Here is a 20,555-nt window from a genome sequence, read left to right on the forward strand (position 1 = left end):
CGTGTCAATATTCCTCCATACTGCTCGTCCAATGTATTCCAAGTGTCCTGAGTGGGTAGCATCCATAATTTACTCGAAAAGAAGTCATTTAGAATGTTTTTAGAGCATAAACAGTAGTGTATAGGATTTCCTAAAAGCGCGTTCACGAGTCTACGGAAACCGCGTCAGACCAAACCAGATGAAAGTGCGCATTCAGCGTCTGCTCTGCCGATAATGCAAGCGTAGAAGAAGAAATGTGCTGTTTACCTGTGCAAAGAAAGAAACAACGAAAGAAAAATGTCTGAGGACTTCAGTGTTGAGGAAGAGCATGAGTTCTTTGCCGAGCTGAATGCGCACTTTCATCTGGTTTGGTCTGCCGCGGTTTCCGTAGCGTCGTGAACGCGCTTTCAGGAAATCCTATACACTACTGTTTATGCTCTAAAAACATTCTAAATGACTTCGTTTCGAGTAAATTATGGACGCTACCCACTCAGGACACTTGGAATACATTGGACGAGCAGTATGGAGGAATATTGACATGTTTTTTGTGGACTTTTATGGACCTTTCTGCCTCGGGCGCCATAGACCTCCATTATTTGAATGTCAGCAGACAGCAAGAAGCCTCCCAGATCTCCAGATGCATTTGAGATATCAAAAACGTACTCCAGAGTGTTGTTCAGCATGGGGGTGAGTAGAAAATGAAGGCTAATCATGTTTTGGGTGTACTATTCCTTTAAGTACCTCTTCTTGGTATCCATCGTCTCTAACACATTGTACGTAACGGTTATGGTTTTAATCTACGCTCTGGATTACCCATAATTCCAAGTCGTAATGTAAAAAATGTAATACTCAAATACATCGTTCTTTTAAGATCTTTATTGCAATTTGAAACATATTATGTGAGTGTTATTAACATAGTAATTAAAAGTGCCACTGTCTGCTTTGCTATTGGTGTCGTGTTTAAACGGCTCAACATCATGATGAAATCTGCCATATATATAAATACGGTGCGGCCAGTCACTTCAGTATCAGGTGCGTTTAACAGGAATTTTTCGCACCATTACATCTGAAATGAGACGTCCTTGTCTACATTTGCATAGGGGGCCACCAGGTGTCAGTGATGGGGCCCCTAAGCAACTGCAGTCTCTGCTTACCAGTAGTTACGCCATTGGGAAGAAACCTCCAGCAGAACCGGGCTCAGTGTGAGCGGCCATCTATTGAGGCCGACTGGGGTTCAAGGAGACAGAAGCAGACACAGAGATCAGAACCACAATCAGAACCTCTGGTTCCGACGCAGTGAGTTCAGACTAATGGGCTCATTGGGTTGAATCTGTTTTACTCTCAGCGGAATAAAACCAGATATCTGCAAAGTCAGCACAGATCTGTTAGCGTTGGTCTGCATCATGTTCGTATGGCAACAGCAGTGACCATCCAGCTGTTCCAGATTCCATTTTTTGTGACAGCCTTCACTGTGCTGCAGTAAACACGATGCTGTGAGCCTTACCCTGACTGATGCCATCTTACTGGGAGCTAATTATAATCCTTTATAACATCTCTCCAACATCTGGCTTCAGCTAAAGGATCCATTCATGCGGGAATGGCAGCGTTTTGATTCAGCTTCATCAGGTTCTCCGCTGGCAGAACCAGAGGCGTAGCCAGAACATTTTAATAAGGGTGTCCAGGCAATAACCAATGTAGACTGAGGGGCCGAAAGGGAAGGGGTGCCAGAACCTCACGGTTAATCTTCCATGAACTGTGTTCCAAATGGAAGATTAGGCAGCAAAACCTCCATATTTTCCAAATAAAGACAAATTATACTTTCCTACAGCTACTACTCTAGTTCCTACTTTGCTAACAAATAGATGCATATATTTAAACATCCATGCTTTCTAGATAAAAGGTATAGTGGATACAATTCCTTCAGGTTTGAGTTCTGGGGCGAACATCTTTTCCATTGTTATTACTTACCTACTTTTATCAATAATCATTCTGCATTAAATTGATATTTACAAGTACCAATATCTAAATAAATTGATTATTTAATAGGTTTTTATTAAAATAGTTATCTATGTTTCCAATGAAGACTCCTAGATGACTTGCAGAGACATATGATTTTCCCTTAAAACCCAAAATCTAGTTTTGAAAAGACCCTGAATTCTGCAGTTATCATCTTTAATATTAGTTTATTGATGTGCATAAATAACCAGTGTTTTTGTTGTTAAGCTATTGTTGATATATAAAAAATATATGTTTTGTAAATTCCGCTTGCGAATATTACTGTTGCCACAATCTGTACTAGAGGGAAACGTGGTAGGGTGGCCAATGATTTGCTGAAGGTGGCCAATGATTGGCTGAGGGTGGCCAATGGTTGGCAGAGGGTGGCCAATGGTTGGCAGAGGGTGGCCAATGGTTGGCAGAGGGTGGCCAATGGTTGGCTGAGGGTGGCCAATGGTTGGCAGAGGGTGGCCAATGGTTGGCAGAGGGTGGCCAATGGTTGGCAGAGGGTGGCCAATGGTTGGCTGAGGGTGGCCAATGGTTGGCTGAGGGTGGCCAATGGTTGGCAAAGGGTGGCCAATGATTTGCTGAAGGTGGCCAATGGTTGGCTGAGGGTGGCCAATGGTTGGCAAAGGGTGGCCAATGGTTGGCAGAGGGTGGCCAATGGTTGGCAGAGGGTGGCCAATGGTTGGCTGAGGGTGGCCAATGGTTGGCTGAGTGTGGCCAATGGTTGGCTGAGGGTGGCCAATTATTTGCTGAAGGTGGCCAATGATTGGCTGAGGGTGGCGTATGGTTGGCTGAGGGTGGCCAATGGTTGGCTGAGGGTGGCCAATGGTTGGCTGAGGGTGGCAAATGGTTGGCAGAGGGTGGCCAAGGGTTGGCTGAGGGTGGCAAATGGTTGGCAAAGGGTGGCTAATGGTTGGCAAAGGGTGGCCAATGGTTTGCTGACGGTGGCCAATGGTTGGCAGAGGGTGGCCAAGGGTTGGCAGAGGGTGGCCAATGGTTGGCTGAGGGTGGCAAATGGTTGGCAAAGGGTGGCTAATGGTTGGCAAAGGGTGGCCAATGGTTTGCTGACGGTGGCCAATGGTTGGCAGAGGGTGGCCAAGGGTTGGCAGAGGGTGGCCAATGGTTGGCAGAGGGTGGCCAATGGTTGGCAGAGGGTGGCCAATGGTTGGCTGAGGGTGGCCAATGGTTGGCAGAGGGTGGCCAATGGTTGGCAGAGGGTGGCCAATGGTTGGCAGAGGGTGGCCAATGGTTGGCAGAGGGTGGCCAATGGTTGGCTGAGGGTGGCCAATGGTTGGCAAAGGGTGGCCAATGGTTTGCTGACGGTGGCCAATGGTTGGCAGAGGGTCGCCAAGGGTTGGCTGAGGGTGGCCAATGGTTGGCTGAGGGTGGCCAATGGTTGGCTGAGTGTGGCCAAGGGTTGGCAGAGGGCGGCCAATGATTTGCTGAAGGTGGCCAATGATTGGCTGAGGGTGGCCAATGGTTGGCTGAGGGTGGCCAATGGTTGGCTGAGTGTGGCCAATGGTCTGCAGAGGGTGGCCAATGGTTGGCTGAGGGTGGCCAATGGTTGGCTGAGGGTGGCCAATGGTTGGCTGAGGGTGGCCAATGGTTGGCTGAGGGTGGCCAATGGTTTGCAGAGGGTGGCCAATGGTTGGCAGAGGGTGGCCAATGGTTGGCAGAGGGTGGCCAATGGTTGGCAGAGGGTGGCCAATGGTTGGCTGAGGGTGGCCAATGGTTGGCAAAGGGTGGCCAATGGTTGGCAAAGGGTGGCCAATGGTTTGCTGACGGTGGCCAATGGTTGGCAGAGGGTCGCCAATGGTTGGCAGAGGGTGGCCAATGGTTGGCTGAGGGTGGCCAATGGTTGGCTGAGTGTGGCCAAGGGTTGGCAGAGGGGGGCCAATGATTTGCTGAAGGTGGCCAATGGTTGGCAGAGGGTGGCCAATGGTTGGCTGAGGGTGGCCAATGGTTGGCAGAGGGTGACCAAGGGTTGGCTGAGGGTGGCCAATGGTTGGCTGAGGGTGGCCAATGGTTGGCTGAGGGTGGCCAATGGTTGGCAGAGGGTGGCCGATGGTTGGCAGAGGGTGGCCAATGGTTGGCTGAGGGTGGCCAATGGTTGGCAAAGGGTGGCTAATGGTTGGCAAAGGGTGGCCAATGGTTTGCTGACGGTGGCCAATGGTTGGCAGAGGGTGGCCAAGGGTTGGCAGAGGGTGGCCAATGGTTGGCAGAGGGTGGCCAATGGTTGGCAGAGGGTGGCCAATGGTTGGCTGAGGGTGGCCAATGGTTGGCAGAGGGTGGCCAATGGTTGGCAGAGGGTGGCCAATGGTTGGCAGAGGGTGGCCAATGGTTGGCTGAGGGTGGCCAATGGTTGGCAGAGGGTGGCCAATGGTTGGCAGAGGGTGGCCAATGGTTGGCAGAGGGTGGCCAATGATTGGCTGAGGGTGGTCAAGGGTTGGCTGAGGGTGGCCAAGGGTTGGCTGAGGGTGGCCAATGATTTGCTGAAGGTGGCCGATGGTTGGCTGAGGGTGGCCGATGGTTGGCAGAGGGTGGCCGATGGTTGGCAGAGGGTGGCCAATGGTTGGCTGAGGGTGGCCAATGGTTGGCTGAGGGTGGCCAATGGTTGGCAGAGGGTGGCCAATGGTTGGCAGAGGGTGGCCAATGGTTGGCAGAGGGTGGCCAATGGTTGGCAGAGGGTGGCCAATGGTTGGCAGAGGGTGGCCAATGGTTGGCAGAGGGTGGCCATTGGTTGGCAGAGGGTGGCCAATGGTTGGCTGAGGGTGGTCAAGGGTTGGCTGAGGGTGGCCAAGGGTTGGCTGAGGGTGGCCAATGGTTGGCTGAGGGTGGCCAATGGTTGGCCCACGGGTGGCCAAGGGTTGGCTGAGGGTGGCCAGTGATCTGCTAAAGCTACAGGCATGGCATTGTGTCTTTTCAGGGTATTGATAGTTTGGACCCCTGTCTGGACAGAGAGCTTTATTTTGAAGGCAGCTCTGAAGGTTAATGCTGTGATCTGATCCAGTGCAAAGCTTTTCCAGACCTCAGTCCAATCATCCATCATCAGAAACGTCCTGCATAATCCCCCTGCTTTGCTCTGTTTGCTTTTCACCAGGAGGAAGAGTAAGCAGGCTCTTAGGGATTATAAGAAGGTCCAGATCCAGCTGGAGAACCTGGAGACCAGCGTGAGGGACCGATGCAAAAAGGAGTTTACAGGTAAGAGTTGGCAGCCAGAGATCAGCAAAGAAACACAGGACTCATCCAGTGAAGATGCATTTTATGTCTCTTATCCTTTAGGTTCTTTCTTCTCTGTTGGGTTTAACTCAGCTTTGTTTAGCAGCTTCAATTATGACATAAAAAATGTACAGTTTTGACCAAAGTGGGTCAGAAAAAGGCCGACTGGTGACTGAGCCCACCTGTCTCCCCCACCCAGATCTGATGACGGAGATGATGGACATGTCCAGCGACCTGGTGGGCTCGGGGATTCCCTTCCTCGACTACCGGATGTATGCGGAACGCATTTTTTTCCCCGGCCACCGCGAGTCTCCTCTGAGGCGCGGTCTGGACATGCAGGATTGTCGGCGGCAGACGGTGGAGCAGGGCCTGGTCCAGCTGTCCAACCTGCTGAACAGTAAACTCTTCCTCACAAAGGTATCCATCATCACATCAACATGGCGTATGTGAATTTTGCGCGATGTATATGAACTGAAAAGAACGCCGCCACTGAGCGTTTGGTGTTTCCTCCTCAGTTCATCCATACTTTGGAGAGCCAGCGGACGTTCTCTCCCAGAGACCGAGCCTACGTGGCGTCCCTGCTGACGGTGGCTCTTCACGGCAAGCTGGAGTATTTCACAGACATCCTCAAGACTCTGCTGAATGATCTGGTGGAACAGTACGTGGCCAAGAATCCCAAACTCATGCTGCGAAGGTAAGAAGAGTAGTGGGATGAGAATGGCGTTACAGATCCTGAGCTTTGAAACGCTTCTGAAACGGTAGCTGTGTTTGTCTGCAGGACGGAAAGTGTGGTGGAGAAACTGCTGACCAACTGGATGTCCATTTGTCTTTACACCTTCCTCAGGGTCAGTGAGTGCATGGAGAGCATTTCTCCTATCAATAGCTGCTCCAGCTGGTTTCACCCTGACTGAATATTATTTAGACCAAAACATGAACTCTACATAGAGCTCCTTCTATTAGAAAACCTCCTGAATCCTAAAGCCTGATGTGAAGATTGGGCCTTTTATAAGAAAAATAACATTTCTAATACAGGCTTGCACAGGCGTAACTTTCTGAAGGACTAATGGAGGCAGTCCCACCAATAATTTCAGATTGTTTCCCCCTTTCCACTCATTTACTTTAGCCAAAGGTAACAGAAGATGGATGCAGTTATCTGTTGGTTAAAAATGCCACAGAAAAATCTGTTCATTAGACATAGTAACATCTTCCGGCTGTGATGTCAGCAGTGACATCACAGCCGGAAGATGACCTAGCGCCATTCTCCCTGCTTTACAAGCAAAATCAATGGGAATGGGAATTATTGAAGATTTCCAGAGGACTTGGCCATGGAAATTTACCAGGCTATAGTGAAACTGACAATGCCCACGTGGATGGCAGGCCCCGCTTCCCCGACTCGTACATCTCTTCCCCCGGCAGTTCTGTTCCGCTCTTGTTTTGTTTACATCCATCCGTAGCACTCCGCAGCTTCTTAAACGGTCAAAAATGTCTGGATTTAAAACATTTTGAGACCGTAGCTCGTGCAGGCGTTGGCGATCATAGATGCCGGTTTGATGTCTGTATCGTATTTAGCTGCATATTATGTGAACTTAACGAAATTGTCGAGAGGAGCCGTTCTTGTCCTCTGCTTTGGAGCGCCACCATGGCAACAACCATGTATGAACATGGCCATGTTCTGTAGAGAGAAGTGAGTTTAAAGAGGTATAAAGGGTTCATGTTCTTCTAATGATGCTGTGAGACATAAATAGATTATAGAGGCATTTAAGATCTAACGTGTCATTTCAAGGTTTCGTCTGGGTTTGTATTCAGAGAAAGAGTGGAGGCCCTAAATGTCCCCGGCTGTCCTTGTCTGGGCCCTTCAGTCTCTCCTCCACAGTGGGCGTGGCCAATACTGATCCCTGTGTGTGTGCTGTGTCTCTGTGTGTGTAGGACTCTGCCGGCGAGTCTCTCTTCATGCTCTTCAAGGCCATAAAACACCAGGTAGATAAAGGGCCAGTGGATGCTGTCACACGCAAGGCCAAGTACACGCTGAATGATAACCGTCTGCTGCGAGAGGACGTGGAGTACAAGACGCTGGTGAGAACAGAGCACCCTCTAATCCAAACAAGAGGAAGGTTCCCATGACCTTCAGAGGGTTTTTACTCTCCTCCTTCTCCTCCGCTCCGTCTGCAGACGCTGAATGTGCTGGTGCAGGGTGGAGGGGTGAACGAGAGCCAGCCCCTGCCCTGCAAAGTGCTGGACTGTGACACCATCACGCAGGTGAAGGAGAAGCTGCTGGATCAGGTGTTCAAAAGCACCTCCTTCTCTCATCGGCCCCACGCTGACTCCCTGGACCTGGGTGAGAACCGCAGCCTCTCTCTGAAGGAGTTCCATCTCAGGCTCACGCGCTTTATCCTAAATGTAGAGCTGCAGCGCCCCCTACAGCAAATCCTTTAATAGCAGCTGAGCGCCACCTGTTTCCATACAGATCCTCCATAGTAATAATAATCAAATTGTTTTATTGAGTTTCACATCAGAAATCCCATTAAAAATATACAAAACAAAATGGTAGGATTCAAAATATATATACGCCACAAGAACTGGTTTAAAATACAGACATTTTAAATAGACCAGAGGTGTTCAAATGTGTAAAATATCTTTTTTAATCAGATATTATTTCAGCTGTTATATATTGTTTATGACACACGTCCTACTAACTGTATGTTAGAACAATAAATGAAGGAGTGATTCGAGCTCTAATCATGGTCAAACAGTTAATTCTGCACATTAATGGAATAAATTCACCACAACTTCTGTTCAAAATAAAAGAGTTTATCAAGAAAAGTCATTCAGCTCCAAGTTAAACATGTTTCAATTTAAAACTATTAACTAAAACTATTAAAACTTAACTAAACTAAACTACCATGTACAAAGAGGAAGGGGAGCATGTTTTAAAACCATCATTTTTTGCATTTACTTAATCATATTTAGTTACTTTAACACAATTGCTTTCATGTTAGCAGGGTAGGACATAAAACAATTTGAGTTTGAAACCAAAGTTTATCCGGAAGAATTTGGGATATGATCAAATTAGCTTTTCACAAATTTTAAAGAAATTGGAATGTTTTCAGACCAATTCACGATGCAAATCCATGAGGTGAATAAAACATTATATGGCCAAATAATGTTTTATTGAATTATTTGCTTAATTAAGAACCAGTAACCATTTTTTTTACCCTCTTTGAAATAGCTAGCAGCGAATAGACATCAGGATTCCACTAAATGACTCTTGGTAAAACTTGCTAATGGAAATGTAAGCATCTGAGGAACACACGAACACTAATGTTATATCAGTGTTTAAACCCTTAGTGAATAAAGCTCCAGCAACAGCTTAACACGTGTTCCTATAGCGTAGCATGCAGTCCATCCTGTTAGCTTTGTCTTTACTCATCATTAAACACATGAAATGATCAACATCATCAAAAGACAAATTGTTTGTTCTGTCCCTAATTATGGCAGACCAGGAACAGACCAAATGAAGCTACTATGAGAAAAAACAGAGGAAAAGGGGTCCCTATGTCCTCCAGCAGTCTAAGCCTATAGCAGCAGAACTATAGAGATAGATCAGGATAACCTGAGCCACTCTAACTAGAAGCTTTATCAAAAAGGAAAGTTTTAAGCCTAGCCTTAAAAGTAGACAGGGTGTCTGCCTCACGGACTAAAACTGGTAGTTGGTTCCACAGGAGAGGAGCCTGAGAACTAAAAGATCTGCCTCCCATTCTACTTTTAGAAATTCTAGGAACCACTAGTAAACCTGCAGATTGAGAGCGAAGTGCTCTGTTAGGCCTTTGAGGCTGGAGCAGGACCTGAACATGTGGCGTGTGTTGGCTAGCAGCTGTTTGCGTCTATGGCACGTTGGATCAGCTCCCTGTTAAAGTCCCTCTGTTTACCACCTTAAACTGTGTTCATCCATGTCTAACACACACAGATGTCCAGCTCTAATTCTTCCTCCCATTTCGTTTTAATTAGTCAAGAGATGGGGAAGGGTTTGGGTTAAAGCATAGAAGGTGTCCCTTTAATAGTCGGGTTCATCTAACCATGGGAGCTGGCTCGGTGCTCGTCTGCCTGGCTGTGTGTTTCCTGGACGGGGCCGCCTTTTACAGCTGCTTTTTGTATCTATGCTTCTTTTTCTATGTCTGCTTCTGTCTCCTTGAACCCCAGTGGGCCTCAGCAGATGGCCGCTCACACTGAGCCTGGTTCTGCTGGAGGTTTCTTCCTGTTCAAAGGGAGTTTTTCCTCTCCACTGTCACTACAAGCATGCTTAGTGTGAGGGATTGCTGAAGAGTCAATGAGTCGATGCAATCAGCTGGTTTTCCTTAGATAGAAAACTTTGAATCAATCTGACTGGATGATCTGGTGAACTGGAAAGTGACCTGAGATGACATGATGTGAATTGGAGCTATAGAAATAAACTGAATAGAATTGACCTATATGGAACCTCCATGCGACCCCATCCAGAGACCAGCTGCTGCTCTGATGTTGCCCCCTGCAGCTGAGCAGAGCACATAACAGCAGACTGTTAACTGAAAGCTCCCCCCAGCAGCCAGCAGATAAGCTGCCTGGAAGTTACAGATCTAGCGCCCCTAGTGGCTGAAGGTTTAGCAGATCATTTTGGGTCAGTGGCTGTAGGCAGAGCTTCATCTCAGAGGGAATTTACTGAAGAGTTCATTTAATAGGATTTATCTGTCTTGGGTAATTGTGAATTCTACACTATTAACCTCTGGGAGCTTTAAAAACGAGATTAGTAACGTAACAAAACTGGATTCTTTTATCAGGACCAAAAAAACAAACCCTTTGTAGTTTAAATTTATTTAATGAAAAATTTAAAATAGAAAAATTATAAAAACTATCTAAATTATATTTTAATTTCATACTAAAGCAAATTCTTTCCCTGCAGAAAACAATGTAAACAGACCAGGAGTGATTAGAGAGGCTCATAGCGAAGTCTGCCCCCCTCTGGAGACATGGGGAACTGACAGCAGCATGGAAGCAGCTGCCCAGTGTTTACTGTGGTGGACCAAGAACTCATCAGCAGTACTTATGCAAAAGTATTGATACTCACAGTCAAATCTTACCTATCTACAAGTATAAGTTACTCACTCAAACATCGACTCAAGTTAAAGTATTAAAGTACTTACTTTTGAAAATACTTCAGTATTCAAAAGTACAAAATAATTTTTCTAATATCAGAACATTTCTAAATAATTTTTTAGAGTAGTTTTAAAGAACCTGTAACTTTCAAAAACCACCTGATGTATTGATGCATAGAACTGCCTGCTATAGATTCTACACCACCTGGAAATAACTTCAGCATAGAAATGCCACAAAAAAACAATAAGGACATTTATTATAATTATTATTTCTTATTTAAAAATGAAATAAAAAAGAAATGAGGAGAGTCTTGATTCTCCTCTCTCTTTCGCTATAGAATAGAGGTTAAAGGTTGAATCTATTAGAAACTAGAACTACTGAACAACTTGGCCTCATGGCAACAACTAACGCCAGGAATAGTACACCCAAAACATGATTAGCCTTCATTTTCTACTCACCCCCATGCTGAACAACACTCTGGAGTACTTTTTTGATATCTCAAATGCATCTGGAGATCTGGGAGGCTTCTTGCTGTCTGCTGACATTCAAATAATGGAGGTCTATGGCGCCCGAGGCAGAAAGGTCCATAAAAGTCCACAAAAAACCTGTCAATATTCCTCCATACTGCTCGTCCAATGTATTCCAAGTGTCCTGAGTGGGTAGCGTCCATAATTTACTCGAAACGAAGTCATTTAGAATGTTTTTAGAGCATAAACAGTAGTGTATAGGATTTCCTGAAAGCGCGTTCACGAGTCTACGGAAGCCGGCAGACCAAACCAGATGAAAGTGCGCATTCAGCGTCTGCTCTGCCGATAATGCAAGCGTAGAAGAAGAAATGTGCTGTTTACCTGTGCAAAGAAAGAAACAACGAACGAAAAATGTCTGAGGACTTCAGTGTTGAGGAAGAGCATGAGTTCTTTGCCGAGCTGAATGCGCACTTTCATCTGGTTTGGTCTGCCGCGGTTTCCGTAGACTCGTGAACGCGCTTTCAGGAAATCCTATACACTACTGTTTATGCTCTAAAAACATTCTAAATGACTTCGTTTCGAGTAAATTCTGGACGCTACCCACTCAGGACACTTGGAATACATTGGACGAGCAGTATGGAGGAATATTGACACGTTTTTTGTGGACTTTTATGGACCTTTCTGCCTCGGGCGCCATAGACCTCCATTATTTGAATGTCAGCAGACAGCAAGAAGCCTCCCAGATCTCCAGATGCATTTGAGATATCAAAAAAGTACTCCAGAGTGTTGTTCAGCATGGGGGTGAGTAGAAAATGAAGGCTAATCATGTTTTGGGTGTACTATTCCTTTAATAAGATGATAAACTACTAATAATATCTGCTCTGAGTTTCTCTCATCTGCGGAACGTCATTAAATCTGTATATCAGTGGCGTCCAGATTCAGTCCTAAGGGCTGCTGTCCGCCATGATGGATGAAAAACAGCCAGAGAGGATTAAAAAGCTGAGCTGAACCATGATTACTGTGGTGGATCAGACTCCAGTTCAGCCCCTTTCATCGACTTCTCCTTTAAATGTCAGACGGCTGATAGAGGGAAAGAAAATCTCAATCTGACCTTTTTAATGTCTGCATTACTCCTTTAAACACCCTGATATAGGTTGGACCTTTATGGGGGGGGTTTGGGTCAGAGGTCAAATGTGGGCTACAGGCAGAGTTCCTTCACCATCCAGGAGGAAGCAGCTGATGTTGTTCGCCATGTTTCTGTTGCTCCCGCTCAGAGTGGAGGTCTGGTGTCGCCGGCCATCTCATCCTGTCAGACGAGGACCTGACGTCTGTGGTCCAGGGCAGCTGGAAGCGCCTCAACACGCTGCAGCACTACAAGGTGACGCCCGCCGGCCTGGCGCTCCCTCTGCAGCCTGGACACCACTGATCTGACCGCCGTTTTGTCGTTTCAGGTCCCCGACGGTGCATCGGTGGCGCTGGTGCCGCGACACAGCAAGAACATTCACCATGACAACCATGATTACATCGCTGGGGAGAGTGAGTTCCTCCGTCCACTGGCTGCTCTGGAGGCGGAGCGGCAGCAAAGCGTCGCTAATCTTTGGGTCACCCTCGTTCAACAGAGACTCCCATGCTGGAGGACGCAGACGAAGGAGGCGTGAAGCTCTGGCATCTGGTGAAGGCCAGCGAGGAGCCGGAGCTTCCCAAACACCGCAGAGGCAGCCTGAGGGAGAGGGAGCGAGCCAAGGCCATCCCAGAGATCTACCTCACCCGCCTGCTCTCTATGAAGGTAGGCGTCCCCCATGAGCTGAACCAGGGACAGCGCCCCCTGCTGGACTCACACTTGCTCCCTCCTCCTGTCACCCAGGGGACGCTGCAGAAGTTTGTGGACGATCTTTTCACAGTGATCCTCAGCACCAGCCGCCCCGTCCCCCTGGCTGTCAAATATTTCTTCGACCTGCTGGACGACCAGGCGGGACATCACAGCATCAGCGACCCGGAGACCATCCACATCTGGAAGACCAACAGGTACGCTGAGAGGAAGGCCGTCGCTTCAAGGTTCAGTCATTAAAGACCAGAATTCATCAATCTGGTTAAAAATACCTTCCCTAGTCACATGCAGAGGATCTAGGAGACCAGGGGCTCAGCCCTGAGTGTGAGGATGAGAGTGTAGACTGTTTGCTAAATCCCATTCTAATGTAAAATATCACAGATTACGAGATTAAAGAAATTCCTAGTATACTACATGCTATCACACATAAAAATTCCCCCTCCATAACATGGGAAGAATTTCATTTACCTGCAAGTTTTTAACTGTGTTTATTTCTCTCTTCACTGCAAAAACGATCTAGAAATAAGTAAACATTTCTTAAATTAAGTGTATTCATCCTTAATTTGAGCAGGTAAAGGAGATAGTTTGCCAATGGAATGAGTAATTTTACTCTTAAAATAAGATAATTAGATAATATGCACTTGAAATAAGAAAATTCAGTTGTGTTTTCTTATTTTAAGTGTAAATTGTCTTGTTCCATTGACAAAATGTCTCTTTTAGCTCCTCAATTCAAGAACAAATTCACTTATTTTAAGAAAAAAAAGACTTATCTAGATTTAGATTTTTTGCCGTGCAACAACAAAATCTGTGGATTTTGTGACATTTGATCGTTATTTGCCAAAGTTATGAGAGGGGAATCATATATTTCAGCCACCTGATATAATTATTGGATTATTTCAAGCAGCTGAAATCTCCATTCTCTCCTCTCCTCCTCCCATATCTTTGGGAAATAAAGAGCAACTGTTTCCAAATTTTGAAAAATAGTTTGTGTGATGTCATGCTGTATACTAAAAATGTCCTTAATCCAGTAATGTCGTTTTTTACATTAGAATGGGATTTACCAGAAAGTTGCATCCTGCTATCAGCCAGTTTCCATCCTCTTAAAGGAATAGTACACCCAAAACATGATTAGCCTTCATTTTCTACTCACCCCCATGCTGAACAACACTCTGGAGTACTTTTTTGATACCTCAAATGCATCTGGAGATCTGGGAGGCTTCTTGCTGTCTGCTGACATTCAAATAATGGAGGTCTATGGCGCCCGAGGCAGAAAGGTCCATAAAAGTCCACAAAAAACGTGTCAATATTCCTCCATACTGCTCTTCCAATGTATTCCAAGTGTCCTGAGTGGGTAGCGTCCATAATTTACTCGAAACGAAGTCATTTAGAATGTTTTTAGAGCATAAAGAGTAGTGTATAGGATTTCCTGAAAGCGCGTTCACGAGTCTACGGAAACCGCGGCAGACCAAACCAGATGAAAGTGCGCATTCAGCTCGGCAAAGAACTCATGCTCTTCCTCAACACTGAAGTCCTCAGACATTTTTCTTTCGTTGTTTCTTTCTTTGCACAGGTAAACAGCACATTTCTTCTTCTACGCTTGCATTATCGGCAGAGCAGACGCTGAATGCGCACTTTCATCTGGTTTGGTCTGCCGCGGTTTCCGTAGACTCGTGAACGCGCTTTCAGGAAATCCTATACACTACTGTTTATGCTCTAAAAACATTCTAAATGACTTCGTTTCGAGTAAATTCTGGACGCTACCCACTCAGGACACTTGGAATACATTGGACGAGCAGTATGGAGGAATATTGACACGTTTTTTGTGGACTTTTATGGACCTTTCTGCCTCGGGCGCCATAGACCTCCATTATTTGAATGTCAGCAGACAGCAAGAAGCCTCCCAGATCTCCAGATGCATTTGAGATATCAAAAAAGTACTCCAGAGTGTTGTTCAGCATGGGGGTGAGTAGAAAATGAAGGCTAATCATGTTTTGGGTGTACTATTCCTTTAAATCACCAATGAAAAATGATAAATACTCACTACGAGTTGCCAGCATACCTGTAGTCAATATGCACCCTCAAGACATCAGATTTGCTTTTATCACTTTAGTTTCGTACGAAAGTAGATTTAAATCTACCTCGATGGGCGTGTATCCCTTTAGTCGTGTAAAAAAAAAACATTTTTAGATCAGATTGCAATATGCTTCAAAAAACACCAAAAAGTTAGGAATTAAATAGGTTTTTTGTACATGACTAAAGGGAAACACACCAGTTAATGTAGTTTAAAGTTTATTTTTCCTACAAAACTAAAGTGATAAACTAAAGGGATACATGGGTATTGACTATAGGTATGCTGGTCTTACCGGGTATGTGGGGGTCTGAGCGGCTCCCACAGAGAAATAATCTTTGAAGGCAGGATGGTAATCTGGATGAACTGACTGCACAGACCATGTTTTCAGGAGGACTTTCTCACTTCAACATAGATTCTAACTACTTTCTACCCGCTGATCACAGCTAATAGCTGCCATTGTTCCAGGCAGAGAAAGGATAGGGTAGCTCCGCCCACCGCGCATCAGACCCACTTTTCCACCATGCAGCAAAAGCAGCAAAGATGCTTCAGCCGCGCGTCAGAACTAAACTAGTACAAGCATCAAAAATGAAGCAGCACGCGACGTTTTTGTTGCTTCTGCTGCTTGAGGTCTGAACGTAGAATTCCGCTCTGAAGAAGAGCAGCTGGGAGGTCAAAGGTCTGCAACCTGTGGGGGAGCGATTACGGTGATGCTAGCCATGCTAACCGCTGAGATGCTACGCTGACAAGCTGAAATGTTGAGGGTCTGAAACGTTGCAGTCGGACCTCGATCCCGATGAGGAAGCGTCTCTAAACGTCCTGCTGTCTCTCTGCAGCCTCCCACTGCGTTTCTGGATCAACATCATTAAGAACCCTCAGTTCATCTTCGACGTTCAGGTGTCGGACCACGTGGACGCCGTGCTCTCCGTCATCGCTCAGACCTTCATGGACTCCTGCACCATCGCTGACCATAAGCTCGGGCGGGTGAGCAGCCGTCCTCTCCTCTGATTGGATGAGGGGTCTTTTCCTTAAACTTGTTTCTTTCTCTCCCTGTTGGACAGGATTCTCCCATCAACAAGCTGCTGTACGCCAGAGACATCCCCCGCTACAAACAGATGGTGGAAAGGTCTGCTTTCAGCTGCTTCCTTTGGTTAAACCGGCCCCATGTTTATTTCTATGTTTAAATGAACTTAAACCTTCTTCCTAGTCTAGTTTAGATTTCTAGAACATTCTGTGAAAAATGGAAGTTATTAATCGTGCGTCCTGCAGGTACTATGCTGACATCAGGCAGACGATATCAGCGAGTGACCAGGAGATGAACTCGGCCCTGGCTGAGCTGTCCAGGGTGAGAGCACCCACATTACCAATTCACAGGACTTGGAGTGGGGTGGGGGGCGCTGACTTACTGAGTGCTTTGTGTTTCAGAACTACTCTGGAGAGCTCAACTACCTTGTGGCACTGCATGAGCTCTACAAGTACATCAACAAGTACTACGACCAGGTACGTTCAGGCCTGCTGCTGTGAGGCTTTCTATGCCATGCTTTCTTCCTTCCACTAAACCTTCCATTAACATCAGTAAAGCCCAGGTCACACCTCCATGATTTAGACCTGCATATGCCAGACGTATGAAAAAAATTGCCAAAAACTCTGGCATACGTTGGATAAGTTCTGGGTACAGTTTGTATAAGTTATGAGCATGCTTGGTTAATATTGCGATCAAAAAAATATTTTTCTGCAGGCTGGGCACCTCTGGGCGCATTGCTGCCCCCCTCAGGACACTGTGCATCATTTCATGAGCATTACGCTGCTGTGCGTTATGCAGCAGTTAGGCTGACGTTGGACAGAAGTTCAGGACTCGTTATAAATACTCTATGCATACGCCCAGAATAGAAAAATCCATAGAAAGTTCAACGTATGCCAGCAGTTTAAAGGTATACTATGCAACCGGTGTTGATTTTCCAGCGAGGCTCCCCCCAGAGGGCCAAAGTAAAAGTGCACTGTCGTAAATATGCTCAGCTGTTCTCCTGGTGTCTCCATCAAGCCAGGCGCGGTTGTTTTGAGCTTAGCAAACAGGCGAACGCAACGAATGACTAACACAGTGAAAGTATGAACATGCACACAGAGAGAGAGAAACCATTCCAATGTTACTTACAATCGCATCAGCAGAAATGCGAGGTCCGCGTCAGCCTTGCAGCCTTCTTTTTATTTTAGCTCTCGCCATTCGGAAAAAGCTTGCCCGATGTTCACCCGTGTACGACTCCTCTCTCTGTCCGCAGCCCTTTTCCTCTTTCTTGCCTGCTCCGACATGGGCTTTCGCCGTTTTCACGCTGGTTCCGCCATGATAACTGCACAAAGATCGCCACTGCGCTAGTAACGAGCATGCTTTTAACTGGGGGCGTGTAGCAGTTCTCGCCGTAAAGCAAGACCGACTCTCGCGAGACTTCTGAGCCTGTGGGTGCGGGCCGAGGGCTCCTGCAATTGCAAGTGCGGTATTTCCCCCACAGACCACCAGGGCGACCGAGAAAACCTTTGTTCGACCTGAAATTACTCATTTAATCATCCAAAACGTTATGGAACACATTAATTAACTGAGAAATGTTGCATAGTGTGCCTTTAAGAGGTTCTGGTACGTCAGGCAGACGCTGGAGAAATCAACAAGGTGTGACAGGGACCTAATGTCCAGCAGATCCACAACAGATGGCTTTTCAGTGTCGAGGTTACAGCTGAGGTCATTGACGTATTTCTGTGTTTAAACAACCAGATGGTTATTTTAAAACTACATAATATAGTCAAACAACTTTTTCTATGATGTAAAAACGTCTCTCTTCATGGTGGGACTCTTCCATCGGATCATTCATTAATCCCTCCTGGATCTTGCTCCATCGTTCTGGTCCTGCCGTGAACCTTGGTCCATCGCTTCGTTCTGAGCTTGCCTTGTTTTTATGGTGGATTCCTTCTGAACTACATGTTTGTGTTTTTATTTTTCCAGTATTGTTGTTTTTCGGACCCACTGATTAGTTCTGTCCTCCTCTCGGCAGATCATCACGGCTCTGGAGGAGGACACCACAGCCCAGAAGATGCAGCTGGGATACCGCCTGCAGCAAATCGCAGCTGCTGTGGAAAACAAAGTGACCGACTTGTGACGGAAGAGACGCCCCCCCTCCACACTGATGGCGGTGATGTTCCCCCTGCGCAGGACCATGACGACAGAAGGAACGTGGACGGGCGGATCCGGACTTCTCTGCTCTCACTGGAACATCATGAAGAACACTTGGGGTTTTATCTCCCCCTCTGCTGCCTTAGAAACGAGAACCTGAGCCCATCTGTTGCTACTTCCTGTTCTGCAGTTTAAAGGAACAGCGTCTCTTAGTCGCGTGGGGGGCGGGCATACTTTGCTGTAAAGTGTCTCATTTCTAATTTTTATGGTACGAAGTGCTGGAAATAACCCATTGATCTTAGAACAGCTTGTGCTTTTATTCTGAAACCCTGAAAACTTAAGTTGTAGATTAATTTTGTTGGTGTAAAGTCTCAGAGAGGCAGGAGTAGAAGAAGAAGCCACCGCTCTACCTCAGCCCGCCATGCTGCATCAGTGATGCCTTTCAGATGCTTCCCTCCAACACCCCGGCCCATCAGAACCAGCTGGAATCACCCCTTCTGGGTCCGTATCTATCATCCGCTTTCAACGGCGCCTGGTCTAAGGGCTGACATGGCAGCTGCTGTTCATCACCCGATTTATTGGAAAAGATGTTCATTCCGTCACCAGCGGCTCACAGGAAGAGGAACGGATGGACGAGATGGGAGCCCGGAGGTCTGTAGTACCATTCCCCAGTGCTGCAGCGTCAGACAGAGGGAAGCTCGGCGGTACTGACGGTCCGGATGGAGAACTGTTAACGTCTGGCGCCGTAGAGTCGGCTCTGTTTAATGTTTCACTTGTTGTACAGACTGATTTGAAATGTTACCATAGTGATTTTAACTTGTTTATTAAAACAAAATGCTCACAGATGTATAAAGGTATTCCTGTTTCCTGTAAGTGCTGTAAAACTTCTTCCCACACATCATCCATTAACACAAAAGCATGGTGAGCTTCTGCAGCTGATCCTGGAAGCTGAATTCCTCCATTATCCACATCAAGACAAAGGTCCAGATAGATGGCCGGACGCCAGACTTCCCTCCCTGCTCTGTCGTCTAAATGTTGTTTCGCTCCAGGAAGGTGACGCGCGTTTGCTTTAAAACTGCCTGTAAACAAGATGCAACAACTCTGCTTTAGAAGGCCACTGGAAGATGACGCACTTTTCCCAAAGGTGTTTCTATAAGAAAGAAATGAGAGTGGAGACATAAAGTCTAGATGCCCTCTACCTTCTCACTTAGCTTCTCCATCCACCAGGCAAAAGTTTGACGGAGGACGTAATGAACCGAGCCAGACCTCTTCCTGCAGCCTTGGACTGTCTGAGGAAACATACACATATGCAGGTGAAGATTCTCAGTCATCCAGGTCATAGTCATACCAAACAAATTAAAAACAATCCACCGGACTTTGTTTCCAACTTTGAAGACGTTTCTCTTCCCATCCAGGAAGATTTTTCAATTCAAAATGTCAGAAATAGCAACTCTATCGCTGCATCGTAGGGGTGGACCCGTTCATCCATTTCAATTAGCATGTTTTCTAAACAAAAACAAGGCTTTGTTGAGTGTGACGTCCCCTTGCTGACTCAAGGGGGTGTAAGGGATGGATATAAATTTAGACAGTGAATGAAGGAGTCAAAAGGGCATTTTAAGTTTTATTCTGTCATTTCTTTTGAATAACTTATGGAAAAGGCTTCAGGGAGGGCCCAGTCCAAAATAACAAGCAAAACAACCCTAAAGAAAAAGAAAAGTGGACTTACAAAATAACCTACCTAACCAACACAAACAAGAGAATACGAAAGTTACGACTGTAACCGGTTCTATGAATCCTGGATGACCGCCAGAGGCGGTGCTTAAAGCACGAATGATCACTCTTGCGCATGCACAGGTTGAGAATCTTATACCAACATAGTCATGTGTGACCCCCCGGTGACACCGGTGAGCCTATATAATAACATGAAAACGACAGCTCAGTCCCTTAATCTTCTCGCGAAAACACGATGATTCCAAGGGGCTGAGTGCTCTGGCGGTCATCCGGGATTCATAGGACCGTAGTTACAGTCGTAACTTTCGTTCTATTTCATCCCTACGACTGCCAGAGGCGGTGCTTAAAGCACGGATGACGATTACCAAAAGAGTCCTGAGGACTCGCATACAGAAAAAAACAACCCGAAAAACATGCCCACTTCACTGAGAAGATGGTGCGCGCCGGGATAGGATCCCCTCCATTGGGTGAAAGGCGGCCAAGTTAACCCTGTAAAACCTAGAAAAGGTATCCGGGGATGACCAAGAGGCTGCTGAACAAATAGCTTCCAGAGAGACACCAGTCAAAGTGGCCCATGACACACTAACGCCCCTGGTGGAATGGCACCGTACACCAGCAGGGGGTTGTCGGCCTTGCCGAATGTATGCTTGTTCCAAGACATCTACAATCCAACGCGCAAGGTGCTGCTTAGAAAGGGCCTGCCCCTTGTAGCAAACGAACAGACTATCTAACTCCCGGAGAGAAGCTGTGAGTCTGACATACGCCTTCAGTGCCCGAACAGGGCAGAAAGGCTCATCAGGCCCAACCGCATCAAGGCGAGCAAGCTGGAGGGGCACAGTGTGGCCCGCGGATGAAGCCACCTTAGGAAGAAATGCCCGAACCAGCCGGGTTCCAACGGCAGTAGGACTTGTGAACAGACAAGGCATGTAGTTCACCCACACGCTTCGCTGAGGCCATGGCGGGGGGAAAAGCTGTCTT

At 46.6% G+C, this 20,555-nt stretch overlaps 1 protein-coding gene across 1 annotated transcript in view; it reads left to right on the top strand.

The window, feature by feature from the left end:
• LOC119777653 (plexin-B1-like) overlaps positions 1-18,703 on the top strand; it is a gene marked incomplete at its 5' end in the record, with an annotated part of 42,138 nt that extends 23,435 nt beyond the window's left edge. Inside the window, 15 exons of the mRNA XM_038276622.1 lie at positions 5,081-5,181; positions 5,399-5,616; positions 5,715-5,893; positions 5,978-6,044; positions 7,126-7,272; positions 7,369-7,534; positions 12,068-12,171; positions 12,245-12,329; positions 12,413-12,579; positions 12,658-12,818; positions 15,526-15,673; positions 15,751-15,815; positions 15,959-16,034; positions 16,115-16,189; positions 17,728-18,703. Coding sequence (XP_038132550.1) covers positions 5,081-5,181; positions 5,399-5,616; positions 5,715-5,893; positions 5,978-6,044; positions 7,126-7,272; positions 7,369-7,534; positions 12,068-12,171; positions 12,245-12,329; positions 12,413-12,579; positions 12,658-12,818; positions 15,526-15,673; positions 15,751-15,815; positions 15,959-16,034; positions 16,115-16,189; positions 17,728-17,832 — 1,864 coding nt within the window. The remainder of the gene's footprint in view (positions 1-5,080; positions 5,182-5,398; positions 5,617-5,714; positions 5,894-5,977; positions 6,045-7,125; positions 7,273-7,368; positions 7,535-12,067; positions 12,172-12,244; positions 12,330-12,412; positions 12,580-12,657; positions 12,819-15,525; positions 15,674-15,750; positions 15,816-15,958; positions 16,035-16,114; positions 16,190-17,727) is intronic.
• Positions 18,704-20,555: the final 1,852 nt, after the last annotated feature.

The sequence above is a fragment of the Cyprinodon tularosa genome, unplaced genomic scaffold (assembly GCF_016077235.1).
Source record: "Cyprinodon tularosa strain WSP-4 unplaced genomic scaffold, ASM1607723v1 ctg1006, whole genome shotgun sequence".
NCBI lineage: Eukaryota > Metazoa > Chordata > Actinopteri > Cyprinodontiformes > Cyprinodontidae > Cyprinodon > Cyprinodon tularosa.